Source organism: Theropithecus gelada, chromosome 20 (genome assembly GCF_003255815.1).
Source record: "Theropithecus gelada isolate Dixy chromosome 20, Tgel_1.0, whole genome shotgun sequence".
Classification (NCBI taxonomy): domain Eukaryota; kingdom Metazoa; phylum Chordata; class Mammalia; order Primates; family Cercopithecidae; genus Theropithecus; species Theropithecus gelada.
In genome coordinates this window covers 7,766,649-7,790,390 of record NC_037688.1, presented here as the reverse complement: position 1 = coordinate 7,790,390, position 23,742 = coordinate 7,766,649, and the positions used below count along the sequence as shown (strand labels likewise).

The following is a 23,742-nucleotide window of genomic DNA, read 5'->3' as shown; positions in this document are numbered from 1 at the left end:
TTTGAGACAGAGTCTCGCTGTGTTGCCCAGGCTGGAGTGCAGTGGCATGATCTCGGCTCACTGCAACCTCTGTCTCCCGGGTTCAAGCAATTCTCCTGCCACGGCCTCCCAAGCAGCTGGGATTACAGGAGTGCGCCACCATGCCCAGCTTACTTTCGTATTTTTAGTAGAGATGGGGTTTCACCATGTTGGCCAGGCTGGTCTCGAATTCCTGACCTCGGGTGATCTGCCTGCCTCAGCCTCCCAAAGTGCTGGGATTACAGGTGTGAGCCACCGTGCCTGGCCACGTTAAAATACATTTTTAAGGCAATCTGGGAAAACTGAATTCAGACTGCAACTGGGAAAACTGAACTCAGAGTGCAAACCAAAGGATAATAAGAAATATCCATTAATTTGGAGGCTTGGGGTAATGGTACTGGGGTTAAGATTTTTAAAAATTTAATTTTCTGTCAGACATGCATACTGAACTACATAATAAAATACTCATGGGTCAAACATGACTTGCTTTAAAAATACTCCAGGAAACAAAAATAAGGACCCAGTGAGATGAATGAAACCATGTCACAAGAATGACAGGATGCCAATAAACTGCTGAGGCTTGGTGACAGTGCACGTAGGCTCATAGGGTATTGTATGATCTCTGCTTTGGGCATTGTAGCGCACACCTGTAATCCCAGCTACTTGGGAGGCTGAGGTGGGAGGACTGAACCCAGGAGACTAGCCTGGGCAACACAGTAAGACCCCGTCTCAAAAAACAAAGCAATGGAATTATCTCTGCTCTTAGGAATGTTTGAAAATCTCCTTAGTAAAAAGTTAACAGAAGTGGTAAGGCACCTATGGGAGATGAAGTGCACATGGATTGCTGTGGAGGATGAGGAGGACATGCTTGCAAAATCTGTAATGAAATGTTTAAAAAAATAAAAAAAAAAAGAGCTGGGTATGGTGGCTCACACCTGTCATCCCAGCACTTTAGGAGGCCAAGGCGGGTGGATCACTTGAGGTCAGCCATTCAAGACCAGCCTGGCCACATGGCAAAACCCCATCTCTACTAAAAAAACAAAAATTAGCTGGGTGTGGTGACACATGCCTGTAATTCCATCTACTTGGGTGGCTGAGGCACGAGAATCATTTGAACCCAGGAGGCAGATGTTGCAGCGAGCTGAGATCGTGCCACTGCACTCCAGCATGGGCAACAGAGTAAGACTCTGTCTCAAAAAATAAAATAAAATAAAATAAGAAAAAGACCAATGATAGATAAATTATTTACAACATATTTATCAATTAAGTTGTATTGATTAAAAAGCACTTGTTTAGCTAGTAAGCCTATATATTAAAAAATTTAAAAAATTTGGCCGGGCGCGGTGGCTCAAGCCTGTAATCCCAGCACTTTGGGAGGCCGAGGCGGGCGGATCACGAGGTCAGGAGATCGAGACCATCCTGGCTAACATGGTGAAACCCCGTCTCTACTAAAAATACAAAAAACTAGCCGGGCGTGGTGGCGGGTGCCTGTAGTCCCAGCTACTCGGAGGCTGAGGCAGGAGAATGGCCTGAACCTGGGAGGCGGAGCTTGCAGTGAGCCGAGATCGCGCCACTGCACTCCAGCCTGGGTGACACAGCGCGAGACTCCGTCTCAAAAAAAAAAAAAAAAAAAAAAAAAAAAATTTAAAAAATTAAATTAAAAGCACCTGTGTGTTGCTGATGGTAGGGGGCAGAAAGATATTACTTTTTATTTTAATCACTTTTGTTTTCTTTTTTACAAAGATAATGTATTACTCTTGTAACAGAAATATGTATTTTTAAAAATAGTGAAGTAATGAATTTTGCCTCCATAATACAGAATCTTTACATGTTTCATACAAAAAATTTTAGAACTCTTACCTGGGAAATGTTCTTGGAGGCCATTGTTTGCAAAAGGGCCCTCAAAGCACTACTTATGGCTTCTAGAAAGTCAGCATGTTTAGCAAAATCTAAAACACAAAACTGAAATATAAAATTTGCATTTCTCCAAGATAGGCTATTTTGTAGAAGCAGCAAATGAAACAAAGCATGCTAAATGTGAATAAATGCTATTCTTAATAAAACAAACAAAAAAACCCTCGATATTTAGCCAAAATATTTAGTTAACAGTCCCCTGTACACTCTAAACCTAAGTCTGAAAGATGATCGTGGTTGAAATAATCACAGCAAGGAGGTGTTCTACAGACAGTCCTTGACTTCAGACACTGGGTTTTCATTTGACTCACACGTTAGCACATAATAAACCTGAGCTAGCTTTTGCAGACTGAATTCTGTCATTCATAGATCTCCATCACGGTGCTGGGTAGACCTACCTTTGGTGGAGTCAGAATGCTTCCTTGCCAACCCAAGCTCACTGCCTAGCCACAAACTGTTGCTTGTGCAGAGCCAGGACATGACAGCACCATCATTTTAACTGACCTAACATCCCCTTCCCACTCCTACTCCTTATTCGCACACTTTTCCTATTGTCCCTTCTTCCCACACAGGACAAACAGAACACCAGCAGTAAGCCATTACTCTGGCACAGGCACGGGCAAGGGACAGTGAGGGTCACCCAGGGGAGTTGGCTCCTTAACCCCTTTGATGGGAAGAGATTTGCTTGGTGTGGTAAACTGTATTTTCTAAGAATGGCCACAGCAATATTTCAAGTCCTGTGTAATCTTCAAGAACCTCGCCACTTCCTATAAAGATGTGAAATCTACTTCTTTCCTTAAATCAGGGTAGGACTTTGTGACTTCTTCAACCAACAGAATACAAAGTGACGGTTACAAAAGGCAGTATGACTTCCAGCCCTGACGCATGTGTGCAAGCTCTTTTTTCTCTCAACTTCTGCCCTGGGAACCTAGCCATCCTGTTATGCAGAAGCCTATGTCACATGAAGAGGTCACCGTGGGTGTTCTACCTGACAACCGCTGCACCAACTGCCAGACACGTGAGTGAACAAGACTTCGGATGATTCTGGCCCACACTCTGCAAGTTTTCCAGCAGAGGCCCTAGACTAGTATTTCTCAGCCTCTGCACTACTGACATTTTGGACCAGATAATTCTTCATTTTGTGTGTGTGCAGGGGTCTCCTGGGCACCGCAGGATGTGAAGGAGCATTCCTGGCCTCAACCCTCTAGATACCAGTTGCAATTTCCAAGTTGTAAAACCAAAAATTCCTCCAGATGTTGCCAAATGTCCCCAGGTGGGAGGTGAGAGGGGATAAGTGGCTATGGTTGAGAACCACTGGCCTAGACATTGTGGAGTAGGAACAAGCCATCTCCACTGTGCCCTAAATTCTTGACCTAAGGAAACTTTGAGAAATAATAAACGATTGTTGTTGTTTTAAGTCACAGAGTTTTGGGGTAATTTGTTATGCAGCAATAGATACACTCATTTCCTGCCCCACAGTGCCTGGGACTCAATACCATTCCGATCCCCCGCTTTTAGGTTACCCGGGTGGAAGAGAGGCAGCTTCTGTTCAAATTTTAATCCTGGTTGATTTTATTTTTTGGCTCTTTCATCTTCAGATATATAAAATGTACCAAAATAGGGGACTTCCCGTAATGATCACAGAACAAGTAATAGGAGACCTGGGATAGAGTAATTATGTGACTCCTCCCGCCTTCATTTTAGTCTTGGCTCAAACGTTACCTCCTCACAGAGGCCTTTTCACACTAACTGGCCTAGTGTAACGCCTCATATCATTCTGCTTTTATTGTTTTCTTCATAGCTAATATCACATAAAACATTTATTTCTACTAGAATGCAAACTCCACGAACATAGTGACCTGGCTTATCTTGTTCACGCCTGCAACCCTAGCATTTAGAACAGTGTACGACATAAAGCGTTCAATAAATACAAGTTAAAAGAATGAATGACCTTGGGCTGGGTGTGGTGGCTCACGCCTGTAATCCCAGCACTTTGGGAGGCTGAGATAGGCGGATCACGAGGTCAGGAGATCGAGACCATCCTGGTTAACATGGTGAAACCCCATCTCTACCAAAAATACAACAAATTAGCTGGGTGTGGTGGTGGGCGCCTGTAGTCCCAGCTACTCGGGAGGCTGAGGCAGAAGAATGGCATGAACCCGGGAGGCAGAGCTTGCAGAGAGCCGAGATTGCACTACTGCACTCCAGCCTGGGCGACAGAGCAAGACGCCGTCTCAGAAAAAGAAAAAAAAGAATGAATGACCTGGAAGAGGTTCCTTAACCTCTCAGCTAAGGTTCCTAAATCTCAGCTTCCTCAGCAGGATGATGAAGTAATAAGGCCTGTCTCTTAAAACATGGTACCTAACAGGCACTCAAAAATCAGCGTGAAGTTGTTAATACATTTGAGTTTTTTTTGAGACAGGGTCTTGCTCTGTCACCCAGGCTGGTGTGCAGTGGTGTGATCTAGGCTCACCGCAGCCTGGACCTCGTGGGCTCAAGCAATCCTCCTGCCTCAGCCTCCCGAGTAGCTAGCACCACAGGCACGTGCCACCATGTCCAGCTAATTTTTCTTGTATTTGTAGAGACAGGGTCTCATCATATGTACAGGCTGGTCTCAAACTCTTGAGCTCAAGCAATCCACCCGCCTCAGCCTCCCAAAGTGCTATGATTACAGGTGTGTGCCACCCTGTCCAGCCAATTTGTTGCTATTAAACTTCAAAAAGTTACCACATTGACTGTGAAATGTATATTTGATTAAAGGTCTAAATATAGCCCTATAAATTTATGAATTGTACACAAAGAGGTGATTCAAAATGTCTTTACTCTTAACAATTTTGAACAGTATTTAAGAATTTGTAGCACGTCTAAATGTAGGTACATAATCAACACAGGAGTAATTACACTCAGGTGAATTTTTCAGACTGATTTTAATATTTTTTTTTTTTTTTTTGAGACAGTCTCACTCTGTCGCTCAGGCTGGAGTATAGTGGCAAGATCTGGGCTCACTGCAACCTCCGCCTTCCAGGTTTAAGCAATTCTCCTGCCTCAGCCTCCCAAGTAGCTGGGATTACAGGCGTGCACCACCACGCCCAGCTAATTTTTGTATCTTTAGTAGATATGGGGTTTCACCATGTTGGCTAGGCTGGTCTTGAACTCCTGACCTCAGGCGACCTGCCCGCCTTGGCCTCCCAAAGTGCTGGGATTATAGCTGTGAACTACCACGCCCAGCCTGAATTTTCTTTTTTTCTTATTTTTAATTAATTAATTATTATTATTTTTTGAGACGGAGTCTTGCTGTGTCACCCAGGCTGGAGTGCACTGGTGCGATTTCGGCTCACTGCAATCTTCACCGCCTGGGTTCAAGCAGTTCTCCTGTCTCAGACTCCCAAGTAGCTGGGACCACAGGTGCACGCCACCATGCCCGGCTAATTTTCGTGTTTTTAGTGGAGACGGGATTTCACCATATTGGTCAGGTTGGTCTCAAACTCCTGACCTTAGGTGATCCAACTGCCTTGGCCTACCAAAGTGCTGGGATTATAGGCGTGAGCCACCACGCCCGGACACCCAGTCTGAATTTTCAATATTCTGATGTGGAATGGAAAATATATCCCAGAATGGGATACTACCATTTTAATTATAACTAAAAAAGAATGTTCTGATTCTGAAAATCTGGAAAAACAGAATCCTAAATGATTTCAGAACTAATGTAACAGAGCTGAATGACAGACTGTCCCAATATGAAATAAAACATTCCTAAAAAACACATTGATGTTTTGAAAACCAATAGCTTTTAATGAAGGAGACAAAGATAATAGTGCTTTTGAATGCAAGGACCAGATTATACTAAAACGTCCTCCTTTTATCTCTGATATCAGACACAAACATAAATGTAGGTATGTACAGAGTATCACAAACATTATAACTACTGTATTCAGAACTGTATTTAGCATTAAAATTAAAACAAGTTAGACAGAGCAGTAGAACCATCATACCTTTAACTCTCAACCATAACACAAAACAGCAGAGATATTTAGCCCCATTCTCCCCACTAAATTCTCCATTTTTTTTTTTTTTTTTTAAATTGAGGCAGAGTCTCACTCTGTTGCCCAGGCTGGAGTACAACAGCACAATCATAGCTCATTGCAGCCTTGACCTCCTGGGCTCAGGCAATCCTCCCACTTTAGCTTCCACAGGCGCAAGCAAGCTACCACTCCTGGCTAATTAAAAAACCTTTTTTGGTGGGGACATTGTACACTACGTTGCCCAGGCTGGTCTTAAACTCTTGGGCTCATGTGATCCTCCCAATTCAGCTCAAAAAGTGCTGGGACTTCAGGTGTGAGCCACCATGGCCAGCCTCCACTAAATTATCTTGTAACAGTTCCCACTATCCATATAGAACCCATAGGATTACATTATTAATAAATCTCAAATGCTTAGAAGAACTGTATTAGAATATCATCTCTAGGACAAGCACGGCAGCTCATGCCTATAATCCCAGCACTTTGGGAGGTCAAGGTGGGTGGATAATAAGGTCAGGAGTTCAAGACCAGCCTGGCCAACATGGTGAAACCCGTTTCTATTAAAAATACAAAAATTAGCCAGGCGCTTATTCACCAAAGCTGAAATGAAGGAAAAAATGTTAAGGCCAGAGAGAAAGGTCGGGTTACCTACAAAGGGAAGCCCATCAGACTAATAGCAGATCTCCTGGCAGAAACTACAAGCCAGAAAAGAGTGGGGCCAATATTCAACATTCTTAAAGAAAAGAATTTTCAACCCAGAATTTCATATCCAGCCAAACTAAGCTTCATAAGTGAAGGAAAAATAAAATCCTTTACAGACAAGCAAATGCTGAGAGATTTTGTCACCACCAGGCCTGCCCTACAAGAGCTCCTAAAGGAAGCACTAAACATGGAAAGGAAAACCGGTACCAGCCACTGCAAAAACATTCCAAATTGTAAAGACCATCGATGCTAGGAAGAAACTGCATCCACTAACAAGCAAAATAACCAGCTAACATCATAATGACAGGATCGAACTCATACATAACAATATTAACCTTAAATGTAAATGGGCTAAATGCTCCAATTAAAAGACACAGACTGGCAAACTGGGTAAAGGGTCAAGACCCATCACTGTGCTGTATTCAAGAGACCTATCTCATATGCAGAGACACACAAAGGTTCAGAATAAAGGAATGGAGGAAGATCTACCAAGCAAATGGAAAACAAAAAAAGGCAGGGGTTGCAATCCTAGTCTCTGATAAAACAGATTTTAACCAACAAAGATCAAAAGAGACAAAGAAGGCCATTACATAATGGTAAAGGGATCAATTCAACAAGAAGAGCTAACTGTCCTAAATATATATGCACCCAATACAGGAGCACCCAGATTCATAAAGCAAGTCCTTAGAGACCTACAAAGAGACTTAGATTCCCACACAATGATAATGGGAGACTTTAACGCCCCACTGTCAACATTAGAAAGATCAATGAGACAGAAAATTAACAAGGATATCCAGGAATTGAACTCATCTCTGCAGCAAGCAGACCTAACAGACATCTACAGAACCCTCCACCCCAAATCAACAGAATATACATTCTTCTCAGTACCACATCACACTTATTCCAAAATTGACCACATAGTTGGAAGTAGAGCACTCCTCAGCAAACGTAAAGAACAGAAATTATAATGAACTGTCTCAGGTCACAGTGCAATCAAACTAGAACTCAGGATTAAGAAACTCACTCAAAATCGCTCAACTACATGGAAACTGAACACCCTGCTCCTGAATGACTACTGGGTACATAATGAAATGAAGGCAGAAATAAAGATGTTCTTTGAAACCAATGAGAACAAAGACACAACATACCAGAATCTCTGGGGCACATTTAAAGCAGTGTGTAGAGGGAAATTTATAGCACTAAATGCCCACAAGAGAAAGCAGGAAAGATCTAAAATTGACACCCCAACATGACAATTAAAAGAACTAGAGAAGCAAGGGCAAACACATTTAAAAGCTAGCAGAAGGCAAGAGATAACTAAGATCAGAGCAGAACTGAAGGAGATAGAGACACAAAAAACCCTTCACATAATCAATGAATCCAGGAGCTGTTTTTTTGAAAAGATCAACAAAATTGATAGAACGATAGCAAGACTAATATAGAAAAGAGAAAAGAATCAAATACATGCAATAAAAAATGATAAAGGGGATAGCACCACTGATCCCACAGAAATACAAACTACCATCAGAGAATACTATAAACAGCTCTACGCAAATAAAACTAGAAAATCTAGAAGAAATGGATAAATTCCTGGACACGTACACCCTCCCAAGACTAAACCAGAAGAAGTTGAATCCCTGAATAGACTAATAACAGGCTCTGAAATTGAGGCAATAATTAATAGCCTACCAACCAAAAAAAGTCCAGGACCAGACAGATTCACAGCCAAATTCTACCAGAGGTACAAGGAGGAGCTGGTACCACTCCTTCTGAAACTATTACAATCAATAGAAAAAGAGGGAGTCCTCCCTAACTCATTCTATGAGGCCAGCATCATCCTGATACCAAAGCCTGGCAGAGACACAGCAAAAAAAGAGAATTTTAGACCAATATCCCTGATGAACATTGATGTAAAAATCCTCAGTAAAATACTGGCAAACCGAATCCAGCAGCACATCAAAAAGCTTATCTACCATGATCAAGTCAGCTTCATCCCTGAGATGCAAGGCTGGTTCAACACACGCAAATCAATAAACATAATCCATCATAAAAACAGAACCAAAGACAAAAACCACATGATTATCTCAAGAGATGCAGAAAAAGCCTTCAACAAAATTCAACAGCCCTTCATGCTAAAAACTCTCAATACATTAAGTATTGCTGGGAAGTATCTCAAAATAATAAGAGCTATTTATGACAAACCCACAGCCAATATCATACTGAATGGGCAAAAACTGGAAGCATTCCCTTTGAAAACTGGCACAAGGCCGGGCGTGGTGGCTCAAGCCTGTAATCCCAGCACTTTGGGAGGCCGAGACGGGCGGATCACGAGGTCAGGTGATCGAGACCATCCTGGCGAACACGGTGAAACTCCGTCTCTACTAAAAAAAATACAAAAAACCAGCCAGGCGAGGTGGCGGGTGCTTGTAGTCCCAGCTACTCAGGAGGCTGAGGCAGGAGAATGGTGTAAACCCGGGAGGCGGAGCTTGTAGTGAGCTGAGATCCAGCCACTGCACTCCAGCCTGGGCAACAGAGCGAGACTCCGTCTCAAAGAAAAAAAAAAGAAACAGAAAACTGGCACAAGACAGGGATGCCCTCTCTCGCCACTTCTATTCAACATACTGTTGGAAGTTCTGGCCAGGGCAATCAGGCAGGAGAAAGAAATAAAGGGTATTCAAGTAGGAAAAGAGGAAGTCAAATTGTCCCTGTTTACAGATTACATGATTATATATTTAGAAAACCGCATCGTCTCAGCCCAAAATCTCCTTAAGCTGATAAGCAACTTCAGTAAACTCTCAGGATACAAAATCAATGTGGCAAAAATCACAAGCAATCTTATACACCAGTAACAGACAAACAGAGAGCCAAATCATGAGTGAATTACCATTCACAATTGCTTCAAAGAGAATAAAATACCTAGGAATCCAAATTACAAGGGACGTGAAGGACCTCTTCAAGGAGAACTACAAACCACTGCTCAACGAAATAAAAGAGGACACAAACAAATGGAAGAACTTACCATGCTCATGGATAGGAAGAATCAATATGGTGAAAATGACCATAATGCCCAAGGTAATTTATAGATTCAATGCCATCCCCATCAAGCTACCAGTGACTTTCTTCAAAGAATTGGAATAAACTACTTTAAAGTTCATACGGAACCAAAAAAGAGCCCGCATTGCCAAGACAATCCTAAGCCAAAAGAACAAAACTGGAGGCATCACGCTACCTGACTTCAAACTATAACACAAAGCTACAGTAACCAAAACAGCATGGTACTGGCACCAAAACAGAGAGATAGACCAATGGAACAGAACAGAGCCCTCAGAAATAACACCACACATCTACAGCCATATGATCTTTGACAAACCTGACAAAAACAAGAAATGGGGAAAGGGTTCCCTATTTAATAAATGGTGCTGGGAAAACTGGCTAACCATATGTAGAAAGCTGAAACTGGATCCCTTCCTTACACCTTATACAAAAATTAATTCAAGATGGATTAAAGACTTAAATGTTAGACCTAAAACCATAAAAACCCTAAAAGAAAACCTAGGCAATACCATTCAGGACACAGGCAAGGGCAAGGACTTCACGTCTAAAACACCAAAAGCAATGGCAACAAAAGCCAAAGTTGACAAATGGGATCTAATTAAACTAAAGAGCTTCTGCACAGCAAAAGAAACTACCATCAGAGTGAACAGGCAACCTACAGAATGGGAGAAAATTTTTGCAATCTACTCATCTGACAAATGGCTAATATCCAGAATCTACAAAGAACTCAAACAAATTTACAAGAAAAAAACAAACTATCCCACCAAAAAGTGGGCAAAGGATATGAACAGACACTTCTCAAAAGAAGACATTTATGCAGCTAACAGACACACGAAAAAAATGCTCATCATCACTGGCCATCAGAGAAATGCAAATCAAAACCATAATGAGATGCCATCTCACACTAGTTAGAAAGTCGATCATTAAAAAGTCAGGAAACAACAGGTGCTGGAGAGGATGTGGAGAAACAGGAACACTTTTACACTGTTGGTGGGACTGTAAACTAGTTCAACCACTGTGGCACATATACACCATGGAATACTATGCAGCCATAAAAAAGGATGAGTTCACGTCCTTTGTAGGGACATGGATGAAGCTAGAAACCATCATTCTCAGCAAACTATTGCAAGAACAAAAAACCAAACACCGCATGTTCTCACTCACAAGTAGGAATTGAACAATGAGAACACTTGGACACAGGAAGGGGAACATCATACACTGGGGCCTGTCATGGGGTGGGGGGAGGGGGGAGGAATAGCATTAGGAAATACACCTAATGTAAATGATGAGTTAATGGGTGCAGCACACCAAATGGCACATGTATACATATGTAACAAACCTGCACGTTGTGCACATGTACCCTAGAACTTAAAGTATTAAAAAAAAAAAAAAAAAATTTAGCCAGGCACGGTGGCAGGTGCCTGTAATCCCAGCTACTCAGGAGACTGAGGCAGGAGAATTGCTTGAACTTGGGGGGCGGAAATAGAAGTGAGCCAAAATTGCACCACTGTACTCCAGCCTGGGCAACAGAGTGAGACTCTGTCTCAAATGAGAAAAAAAAAAAATCGGCCGGGCGTGGTGGCTCAAGCCTGTAATCCCAGCACTTTGGGAGGCCGAGACGGGCGGATCACGAGGTCAGGAGATCGAGACCATCCTGGCTAACACAATGAAACCCCATCTCTACTAAAAATACAAAAAAATTAGCCGGGCGTGGTGGCGGCGCCTGTAGTCCCAGCTACTTGGGAGGCTGAGGCAGGAGAATGGTGGGAACCCGGGAGGCAGAGCTTGCAGTGAGCCGAGATCGCGCCACTGCACTCCAGCCTGGGCGACTAAGCGAGACTCTGTCTCAAAAAAAAAAAAAAAAAAAAAAAAAAAAAAAAAAAAAAAAAAAAAAAAGAAAAAGAAAAAAAAAAAATCACCTCCAAATATAAGCAATTATCCTTTATCAAATTCATTCTGATAAGAAAATATTCTGTTACTCCAAAATAACTAACAATGATACTACTTTTCGAGTCATTTTCATTCTCCATTTCTCCAAATGCCAGTGTCAGGTGATACGAAGGCCATAGATGGGATATGAGTATGGGCCCCAAGCAAGCTGGATAGCCCAGAGGTATTGTAATGGCCCTCTTCCCCCAGCAGTAACCATCCAAACCCATTACACAGGCAAGGCCAATTCAGACTACCAATCCCTGGAAGTAACTGAGCCCATGTCGTTAGGTGAATACATTTTCAAAATCACTATTGTGACAGTAATGTGTGGTAGGTGATTTCTACATAAATAACATCATGGCCCTGAGGATACACAAAAGCATTCTTAACCTAGCAGCATGTCACATTCCTGAACCTTAAAAAAAAAAAAAGATGATGTCAAGAATAGACATGTAATGGGAATTTATTTAAAATCAAAGTGCTTAGTTATATTTTCCCACAATTCAGAAACGTTCCATTATTTCTCCAGGACTCAGCTTGGGCTGGTTTTCCTGTGATCTTTGCAGTTAATAAATGTGCTGGCCTCAGTGACCACAAATAACCAGCAGAACCAGGAGAAACATACCTGAGTGCTTTCACTATAGCACAGGCACACAGGGAGTTTGTTTCAAGTGAAATAAACTTTGCATGCTGCCTGGGGATGGGATCTGGGGTACCTGGACCAGACTCTGAGAAATGGCCCAGAGCTGAGAGATGGCAGCTTGTGGAACCAGGGCTGCCAGGGTTACCTAGAGCTTAGGCAGGGCTTGGAAGCAGTGAGAGACTTGGGGTCCTGCTCACCTGGGACTCTGGCTGTGGTCTCCCTGCCTGGCTCTGCCCCTTGCCTCTACCCAGGGGAATTGGTGGGGGTGGGCATGAGCAACAGCAGCCCTCTCACTCCCACCCCACAGGACATCTTGCTGGGCTGATGGGAGCCAGAATGCTTGCAAAAGTGGGGGAAAGTTCCCTCCCCGTTTATCATCCAGATCTCTTCCAGGTTTAGAAGGAGGTTGCGAGACAAATACAAAGCTACAGCCATCATCTGGTCTGCTCACACTGACGAGCCTTTGTACTCCAGTGCTTGTCCCGTCCTGCCTTGGAATGGGAATGGGACGAGCACTGCCCATATCCTGACTATATCCTGTCCTGGGCATGGCTGGGCACAGCTTTCATGGGATCATTCCAGCCAATGAATGCAGTCAGGGAGTACTTGAAAGCTACACCTGTTAACTGATCAATGTTGAAAGGGCGGCAGAGACAGCTCAGTAACCATATATGGGTTTCTGAACATTTAATTACTTAATTTTTAAAGATTAATTTAGAACTTGAAAAACATGTACCATTAAACACACAGCACCTCTTAGGAACTTGACGGAATGTAAAACAGATGTCTAAAGAACTGGGGACCAACATTTGAATGGATGTTGACACAAAAACTTGTATTAGTAAAAAGTGACTCTTCTTTTGATCTTTTTTTTTTTGAAACGGAGTTTCACTGTTGTTGCCCAGGCTGGAGTGCAATGGCGCGATCTTGGCTCACCGCAACCTCCGCCTCCAGGGTTCAAGTGATTCTCTTGCCTCAGCCTCCCGAGTGGCTGGGATTACAGGCGCCTGCCACCACGCCCAGCTAATTTTTGTATTTTTAGTAGAGACAGGGTTTTGCCATATTGGCCAGGCTGGTCTCGAACTCCCGACCTCAGGTGATCCACCTGCCTTGGCCTCCCAAAGTGCTGGGATTACAGGTGTGAGCCACCGCGCCTGGCCTGATCTTTTAAGAGTTCAGTTCTTGGACTTAATGTTGTGTCTAAAAAGGAGGATAAAATATATGAAGAATACACTGCATGTAACACAATGGAATTATCTTATTTGTCAGCGTAGGAAGCAAATATCTTCACATTTACCCTTAAGTCGGCGTAGAAAGCAAATATCTTCCCGTTTACCCCCCAAAAGTCCTGAAAGACACCTGGAACCTCAGCAGCTGAGAGAGAGGGGCAGATTCCCACCTCCCAGGCTACCCTCACTCCAGCAATGGATGCTGGGTGGAGTAACGTGGAGAGTTTTCCTTTAGTATACAAAACACCACTTGTTCTTCTCTCTCAGTCTCTATTGTTTTTGTTTGTTTGGTTTGAGCTCTTATAGTTTAATGTAGTCAAGTTAAATAAGATTTTACTATGAGGAACTATGAAAATCTGTTAGAAGAATATGCATCGGACTTTGTAGAGCTAGTTTTTTTTTTTTTTTTCCTCCAAGTGAAACCTACAGCTAGGTCATTTAAAAGAATATTTAACTCCAGTATCTCTATAGATCTTTGTGTGCATATGAAATTAATCCATATCAGAGACCTGTAACTTAGAGATTCAGCTCCTACCATGCAAATGTGTTTGAAGAAAGATATATATTAGATGATGGCAAGGTGTAGAATTGTGTGGATGGTATTCTACCATTTGCCTTACACACACGCATGCATGCCCACATACACATGCTCTCTTACATATGGAGAATCTCTCTGGAAGGATACACAAGTAACTGGTGTAACTGTAACTTGACTCTGAGAGAGGAACTGGGTGTGGAAGAAAGGAGCGAGGCTTCCAGTTTCTGTCCTCTAATAAACTTTTGAATTCTGTACTACATACATATATTAATCAAATTTAAATGCTTATAACTGGGAAGAAAATAATAGAAAATTACTCAATTATTATTATTATTATTTGGAGATGGAGTTTTGCTCTTGTTGCCCAGGCTGGAGTGCAGTGGCATGACCTCAGATCACTGCAATCCCCGCCTCCTGGGTTCAAGCCATTCTCCCGCCTCAGCCTCCTGAGCAGCTGGGATTACAGGCATCCGCCACTACACCCAGCTAAATTTTTGTATTTTAGTAGAGGGGTTTCATCATGTTGGCCAGGCTGGTCTCCAACTCCTGACCTCAGGTGATCCTCCCGCCTCAGCCTCCCAAAGTGCTGGGACTACAGGCATGAGCCACCGCGCCTGGCCAAGAATTACCCAAATACCTTAATGAGGCCTTTATGATATTTATGATTCAGCCTTGATTGGCCTGATAAAACTGGATGCAAACAATTTTAATAAAAAAGAAAACTATAAGCCCAGGAGCTGCTTGCATACCTCGTTTTGACTCTGTACCCCCGGGCAACTATAAATATGTGATTTCTGTGTCTGGGAAAGGTTTCTGCAGATTGGATGACAAACAATACACATTTACAAAATCCAAGTTCCTGCCCCTTCAAAATTCTGTTTTGTCTGTGTAGTCTTTCACAATAAAGCCTAAATATTTACCTGGTTGAGAAAAAAGCAGCTGTGACAGATGCTGTGCAAGCGTCTGAAGGGCTGCGGCTCCTCCCAGGTGCTCCACATCCAGGAGGGACACAAGACTCTGAAGACAGAAGAGGGCTCTGCACTGAATAGTGTTCATTCTGGAAAGGAAGTGAAACAATGCTGTCTGTTTCTCCAGAAGTTACCCATCAGAATTCAGTATTAACTTTTAGTCTAAGCTTCAGGTTCTGACTGGAAATATCTATAAATACAAGGCGATCTATGGCAGCAAAGAATCACAAGGTGAACTGTTTTTTGTGTTTTCTAAAATGTATTATCATTTTTCAGATGGGGTCTTGCTCTATTGCCCAGGCTGGAGTGCAGTGGTGTGATCACAGCTCGCTGCAGCCTCAACCTCCTGAGCACAAGTGATCCTCCTGCCTCAGCCTCCTAAGGAGCAGGATTACATGTGCACGCAACCACACCTGGCTAAGTTTTTTATTTTTTGTAGACCGGGGTCTTGCTATGTTGCCCAGGCTGGTCTGGAACTCTTGGCCTCAAACAATCCTCCTGCCTGGACAAGTGCTAGAATTGTAAAGTAACTGTTAATCTGCCAAATCAAACTGCTTGAGTATTCACACCCTCTGATATACAACTCATTAATGAGTCATGAGGAATCTGTTTTAGAAAAATTTCTATGTAGGGTAGCATCCTTAAAATTATAATTTTCTTCAGATAGGAAGAATTCTTATTCTGTTTCCCAGGCTGGAGTACAGTGTCACCATCATAGCTCACGACAGCCTTGGACTGCTGAGTTCAAGCAATCCTCCCACTTCAGCCTCCTGAGTAGCTAGGACTACAGCTGAGTGCCACTATGCCAGGCTAGTTTTTGTAATTTTTTTTTCTTTGTAGAGATGGGATCTTGCTATGCTGCACAGGCTGGTTTCAAACTCCTGGCCTCAAGTGATCCTCCCACCTTGGCCTCCCAGAGTCCTGGGATTATAGGTGTGAGCCACCACGCCAGCCTAAAATTATTTTTAATTGTGAAATGTGACATATATATGGTTAAGTACACAACATATATAGAGAGTTTAACAAATAGTCTATGAAGCCAACACCCATGCACCTGGGAAAGAAAGAAACACTGCCGGACCCCGAAAGCCCCTGTATCTCTTCCTTATAACATCCCACCTCCCTGACACCTACAGGTAACCACCACACAACACAGACTTTTACGGTAAACATTTCCTTGCCTTTTTTTTTTTTTTTTTTTTAATAGGCTTATCACCAAGGTATGCATCCCTGAACAAAATAGTTCAATGTTGCCTGTTTCTCAACTTTGTAAAAACTGAATCACAGTGTGCGTATTCCTTTATGTCTTGCTTTTTTGGTTCACCAATGTAAGCTCCATCCAAGTTGTGAGTAGTTCTAATTCAGATCCCTTTTACTGCTGCATGTATTGTACTGAGTGATTTTGTCAAAATATATTTACCATTCTAACTCTGATGGACAACAAATTTGTTTACGGGTTGGGGCAACTGTGACATACACTGCTATGAACATGTATTCTAGGGCACATGGGCAGTATTTTTCTGGTATATATACCCAGGAACAAAACTTCTGGGTCTGAGGGGGAGTCAGCACCTTCTATTTAATGGCCCATCATTTCATAAAATAAAATAATGATAAATGTTTTTGAAAGTAGAAAGGTTCTTACTTTCTTATCAAAGGTTTCCAAGTAGGGTTTCTAGAACACAGGTCAACTGCAATGCTGTTTGGAAAGGCAGTTTTCTCAAAAATCTAGATTTAAAAGAGGCAGTAAAGCAAAAGTTAAAGAGTAGTCATTTAACACGATTCCCTTATATAATTCCAAAATATTACTCCTAAGTGAAATGGTTAGGCTTCATATAGAATGACCTTTTCACCTATTTCCAGTACTGTTAGCTCAGCTTTGTCTCAGATCTTACCACCATCTACAACCTGAAAGTGTGAGCTTGCTTCTTTTGTACACAGAATGAATACCTTGCTTAAGCCTTTCCCACGCTCCACGGTAAGCCTAGAATGAAAACGGAATACCTTCTTTGGGATGAGGTAGTTGGTGAGAGCAGTGTGAACCTCATGGGAGAGGCAGAGGGGAGAGAACAGCTGTCCCCCGCACTCACTGAAGGAATTCTCCATAAATGCATCACTTTCATCACTGCTAGAAAGTTCTTCCCATTCGTCATCAGAGGGATCTGGGAAGCGGGCAAACCACGCAGAACTGGAATAGTTAAGAAAATCTCCACGGGAGTTTCCCTCTTGGCCCAGGGGGAAAATGTCTAAATGCAAACTGTTAACAAACCTTCATTGCAGCACATGTTGACGATAATTTCCAGAGCAGTCTGTTGAGCTGTCAGCAATGCTATAGTCTCTCTCAGCTCCTTGTCAGTGGGCTTTAAAAAAAAAAAAAAAAAAAGCAAATGACCAACTCTCAATGGTTGGGAAAATGTTTTTGGGGAATTTCCTTAGTGAAAGCCTACTAGATTTTTGTACTTGGAATAGAGCACATGGAGAATGGGGTAGGTAAAAGAAAAGTCATGAAGTGCCAGAAGTACAAACGAGCATTATAATTCCTCTTGGTACGGTGGAGCATGCCCCCATTAACTGGGTTCCCATCCATCTGCATGGCTATTCCCCAAGCGTCGCTTAGTTAGCTGGAGAGAACAGACAAATATCCAGGAATTCTGAACGGAATTCACCCTGAAACTTAATCTACTATGTCAAGAAGTAGCTGGGCATACTAAGATTTAAACAAGAGTTCATTTCAGACACCAGGCACTTACAAACAAACCTGCTTTTAGATGCTCAGCTTAGATGTCTTTCTTGGAATGGCTGCGTTAACAAACACTACTAAGGAGCCCTTATATGACCTGTAGAACTTGCTATGGAGCAGACGGACTTGCTTCCTGCCTTTCTTTAAAGACTATAATAAAGCATTTCCCTAAGACTAAAGAAAGCAGGAAGCTTCTTTTTTATTTCCTCTGAAAATATATAACGCCAACTTAAACTTAACGTATCAACTAATATTTCTTAAAACGGGTAATATAAATTTATATAACCTTTATTCTCAAATTGTCTATGAAAAGTGAAATAACCACACTGATATTCCAAAACAGTACATGGGCTAAAAATAATGTATATTTTACTATTTGAATATTTCCCAACTTTAGTTTTCAACTGTTTTTTTTTCCCCTGCTTAGAGACAGAGTCTCACTCTGTTTCCTAGGCTGGAGTGCAGTGGCACGTTCATAGCTCACTGCAACCTCAAATTCCTGTGCTCAAGCAATCCTCTTGCTGCAGCCTCTGAGTAGCTAGGACTACAGGTGCACACCACCATGGATGGCTAATTTTTTTACTTTTTTGTAGAGACAAGGTCTTAGCCAGGCATGGTGGCACATGCCTGTAATCCCACCTACTTGGGAGGCTAAGGCAGGATAATCCCTTGAACCTAGGAGGCAGAGGTTGCAGTGAGCTGAGATTGCACCACTGCACTCCAGCCTGGGCGACAGTGACACTCCGTCTCAAAAAAAAAAAAAAAAAAGAAAATAAATAAATTGACCTGCTTTTTTTTGAGAGATGGGGTCTCAGTATGTTGCCCAGGCTGATCTTGAAATCCTGACCTCAAGTAATCCTCCCACCTTAGCCTCCCAAAGTGTTGAGATTATAGGCGTGACCACCATGTCCAGCCCCAGTGACTTCTTTGTGCAACAATTTAACTGTAACTTTTAATCATATTATTTAAAAAAAAAAAAAAAAGAAAAGCAAATTGCTAATTTAATAGAGGTAGCTCAGGGATCCCTAAATTTGAATTCTACTTATTGGTAGCAAGAATGTATATACAAATAATTTCTATTTGTTTTGTGTGTGTGCTAATTCAACTAAATATACATTTATTAGAGGAGATTCAAAGCTAAACAAGACATGTTGCTGCTGGGCTGTCATTCACTTAAAATATATGAAGATCTGGCTTATTCTTTTTTATTCTTTTTTTTTTTTTTTTTTTTTGGAGACAGAGTCTTGCTCTGTCACCCAGGCTGGAGTGCAGTGGCATGATCTTGGCTCACTGCAATCTCTGCCTCCTGGGTTCAAGCCATTCTCATGCCCCAACCTCCCGAGTAGCTGGGACTACAGGTATGCACCACCATGCTCGGCTAATTTTTTGCATTTTTAGTAGAGACAGGGTTTCACCATATTGGCCAGGCAGGTCTTGAACTCCTGGCCTCAAGTGATCCACCCACCCTGGCCTCCCCAAGTGCTGGGATTACAGGCGTGAGCCACCATGCCCAGCCAAAGATGTGGCTTAAAAGGAACTCTGAAATTAAACTCCACCTCTTTATGTAACTCTCTTGCTCAGAACTTTTCTCTGCTTCTCACTGCTATCGAGCTGACATAAAGAACCAATTTAGATGAAATGTTATGACATCTGAGATTTGCTTCAAAATAATCAGTAGAGAAAAGACAGTGTGAGGGGAACTAGATGAAATCAAATAGAAGAGAATTTGAAAATTGGTAACCGTGGAAGCTAAGCAGAGAGTACTTTACTTTTGCATGTGCCCCCACAAAAAAACAGGTTGAACTGCTCTTCCTTTGTATCTCTGTGGTTATACCTTCTTAAGTTAAATGATGCAGTTTTGATTCTGAAGGAGTGCTGCAGAACACACTGGATAGTGTGGAAGACCACAGCTGAATATAACTTGTGTTCCTGGCACCCTAGTGGCACTTAAACACCGGCTGGCTGACCAACTAGCATGTTAATCATCCAGTCGAGTCAGTTAAGAACATTTTATTTTCCTTTTCTTTTTTTTTTTCTCCTCCATCCCGCCACCCCACCACCGCCCATTACTACAATCTTAAGGAAGACTTTATTTCTATTTTCATTTAGTTTTGTTTTTCTGAAACAGAGTCTCGCTCAGTTGCCAGGCTGGAGTGCAGTGGCGTGATCTTGACTCACTGCAACCTCCACCTCCCAGGTTCGAGTGATTCTTGTGCCTCAGCCTTCCAAGTTGAGTGGCTGGGACTACAGACACACGCCACCACACCTAATTTTTGTATTTTTAGTAGAGATGGGGTTTTACCATGTTGGTCAGCCTGGTCTTGAACTCCTGGACTCAGGAAATTTGCCCATCTCAGCCTCCCAAAGTGCTAGGATTACAGGCGTCAGCCACTACACCTGGCCAGAAGACTTTAAAAAGCCAGTTTTTACTGTAAGAAAACACTGCATTTTTATAAGCACCAAAATAAAAGTAATAAGAAAATAAATCTCTACATAACAGTTAAGTATCAATAGTTTTTCAACAGTGGCACGTCTATCTAAACCTTGTTAGACTTGGGTCTCACCCCCAACCTTACTCCCTGGAGAATGTCCTTGGAAGCAAGGCTGGAGGTGGGGACAATCACACAAAGAATGCCATTCTCTCATTCCCAGCAAGGGATTTCAGATCCTTCACACACAGTATACCTGCATCAGATAGGATCAACAGAAACCTGAGTACCATGGTGCCCACAGCTGAAAATGACCCCATAAGCCCTGATTTATCATATCCTCTCTTTCCACAAACAGGTATGAAACAGGTTGGGTACCACGGTGCATGCCTACGATCCTAGCACTTTGGGAGGCCGAGGTGGGAGGATCGCTTGAGACCAGGCAGCATAGGAAGATCTCGTCTCAAAATAAACCAATAATGATAAAATAAAAAGATCTAGGCTGGGCACGTGGCTTACACCTGTAATCCTAGCACTTTGGGAGGCTGAGGCGGGCAGATCACCTGAGGTTGGGAGTTTGAGACCAGCCTGACCAACATGCAGAAACCCCATCTCTACTAAAAATGCCAAGTTAGCCAGGTGTGGTGGCACATGCCTGTAGAGGCCGAGGCAGGAGAATTGCTCGAACCTGGGAGGCGGAGGTTGCAGTGAGCCGAGATCACACCACTGCACTGCAGTTTGGGCAACAAAAGCAAAACTCTGTCTCAAAAAAAAAAAAAAAAAAAAAAATCTGTGAGCAACTCAAGGACAGCGTGGCCTTCCCATTTTTGTTATTTGTGCCAGCACTTAACACAGTGCTTTGCACCCACAGGTTGCTCATATGAGGGGAAAAGTGGTCCTATCTACATTTTGATTTCTTTGAAACACCATCAATTTATGCTTCCTGAGACATCATGAACACAGGTAAGCATGAGAGGACATGATTGCCTCCTCCCAACTCAGCCTTCGTTGTCCTTTGGCAGCCTCCTGACTGGTCCTGCTGCTGCCAGGCCCCTTGTGCTCTTCCTTCCTCCAGCTGCCTGAGTGTGCTCTCCCAACACTAACCTGCTTTTTCTTACCCCCTCCTTTATGACGCCCCAGATGTTGTGTCCAAAAGGCTCTCTCTGGCAGCCTCTTCCTTAGCTCTCCCATAAAGGCTGAGTCACAAGGGCCTACTCTACAGATACCATTCCCTTAGAAATCTGTGCAGGGCCACAGCACTGTTCTCGGCACAGGCCTTAGAGCCATGGTTTTATGTGTCTGTCTTCCCAACACGGAGGAAGTTCCTGAAGGCTGGAAATTACATCTTAAACTTATCTTTTTATGACCTGTGTCTAGCACAGTGCCTGGCATACATTAGGAGCACAGTAAATGTGAACCTGAATGAATAAAGCCTCAGTCACTGTGTTCCCTGTTTTCCTATTTGCTCTCCTCCTTAACAAAGTGTTCTCCCCAAATACGGCTCTCTCTCTGCAGACTGTCAGCTGAAATGCTTCCTGCACCCCAGATTGCTCCCCTTTACTGCAATATCACACCACCAGCACAATTATGCCACCATCACCCACTCCAAGAAAACTACAAACCATCATTCATCTCACAGTCACCCAACCTCTGCGGATCAGTAGTGGATAAGTGAAGATTTGGTTTGCCACCTTGATAAGGCTAAATACTAAAATAAGAGGCGAGAATGCAAGGGACAATTCAGGCAAAGTACAAATTCCTTTAGTCTGAAGACAGTCTGGCAGACAGTATGTAACACAAGTGTGGAGATGCAAGAGTTACAAAGATGATCATCTATTTCTAAAGTGTTCCAAAAGGATAGGTTTATCTCATCTCTGAAATCTTCTCCTGTGTATAAAACTATCACGTTAGATAAAAGACTTTTCCCCCTTTAGGAGATTTTTAATGACATAAAGAGAATCAACAGGAAAATACGACTCATTTTTGCCGAAACGCCCTTTATAGCTAACTTTGCTATAATATTTTTCTGCAAAGCCAAGGATAACTGCTGGAAAAATAAAACAGCTGTATTAATCCATATTTGAGAACATCAACCTGACTTACCGGAAGTAAATCTGAAACAAAAGTTTTCCTTCTGACTTTTCTCTTATGAGAAATTCCTTCCATTTCATCATCTTCAATCAAATCATCCCCATTAGTGTTCTCTAATATTTCCTCAGCCTCTGCAGCAGTTTTTAACCTTTGCGTTTCAGTCTCTTTCATTTGAATAACTGTTTCACCAGCATCCATTCCCAAAACTTCAGATAAGATCTTTAGTAAGGCATTTATGATTTCTGCTTGACTCTTGCATGGAATAATGTCCTTTAGATTCCAAATTGTGCCTGGGAAAAAATAAGCATAAGGAGAAGAAATGCCTGTGAAATATTTTATTAAGTTTAAATTTTCGCAAGACTTTTAAGGCCAGTGTAATTTCAAAAAATCTCAGCCCCACTGCCTTTGTTCATTATTTATTAAATGTCAATGAGTTCTGCACTGAGGCAGTGCCCTTAGTTATAACCCTGCACAATCATCTTCCTTTCTTGGCACACAATGCCTTTCTCTGATACACTGCATTATCAGCAGACCCAGAGAACACTCATCAAGTTTCTTTTAAAATGACAAAGTGAGTGGCTTCACTTTCTCTAGTTGTAACCTAAGCTGCTCTCCTCAGCAGCTTCTTATATTCCATGAGTGGAATGGAATGTACTAAAATTCCAACGTCGGTCTCACATACAAACATGAGAACAGGTTCTTAGTTTTTTGATTATCAAAAAAGAACAGGAGCTATCATTAAGTAGTCAGAGTAATTTTTTTTTAAGTTACTACAAAAATAAAAACACCTCCTGGCTATACACCCAAAAGAACTGAAAGCAGGGACTTGAACAGATTACATCCATTTTTGCGAGGTGCAGTGGCTCACCCTGTAATCCCAACACTTTGGGAGGCCAAGGTGGGAGGATCACTTGAGGTCAGGAGTTCGAGATAAGTCTAGCCAACATGGTGAGACTCCATCTCTACTAAAAATACAAAAATCAGCCAGGCATGGTGGTGGGCGCTTGTAATCCCAGCTACTTGGGTGGCTGAGGCACGAGAATCACTTGAACCCAGGAGGCAGAGGTTGCAGTGAGCAGAGATCTTGCCACTGCACTCCAGCCTGGTTAACACAGCGAGACTCTGTCTCAAAAAAAAAAAAAAAAAAAAAAAAAATTACATCCACTTTCACAGCAGCCATATTCACAATAGCTAAGTTGTAGAAGTAACCCAAGTGTCTATCAACAGATGAACAGATCAACAAAATGTGGTATTATACCTACAAGGCAATATTATTCAGCATTAAAAAGGAAGGAATTTCTGACACATGCTACAACATGGATGAACCTTGAGGCCACTATGCAAAAAGAAATAAGCCAATCACAGAAAGACAAATTCTGTATAATTCCACTTCTATAAGGTATTTAGAGTAGTCAAGGAATGGTGGCTGACAGCAGCTGGGGGAAGGGAAAATGGGAAAAATTGT

General features: G+C 42.4%; 1 protein-coding gene across 2 annotated transcripts in view; it reads right to left on the bottom strand.

The window, feature by feature from the left end:
• The window catches only part of HEATR3 (HEAT repeat containing 3), a 45,887-nt gene that overhangs the window by 9,733 nt on the left and 12,412 nt on the right, over positions 1–23,742 (bottom strand). For both annotated transcript variants that reach the window (XM_025371536.1, XM_025371537.1), the window contains 6 exons: positions 22,290–22,567; positions 17,287–17,377; positions 17,022–17,179; positions 16,663–16,745; positions 14,970–15,106; positions 1,879–1,967 (listed from right to left, as the gene is read on the bottom strand). In XM_025371536.1, coding sequence (XP_025227321.1) covers positions 1,879–1,967; positions 14,970–15,106; positions 16,663–16,745; positions 17,022–17,179; positions 17,287–17,377; positions 22,290–22,567 — 836 coding nt within the window. The remainder of the gene's footprint in view (positions 1–1,878; positions 1,968–14,969; positions 15,107–16,662; positions 16,746–17,021; positions 17,180–17,286; positions 17,378–22,289; positions 22,568–23,742) is intronic.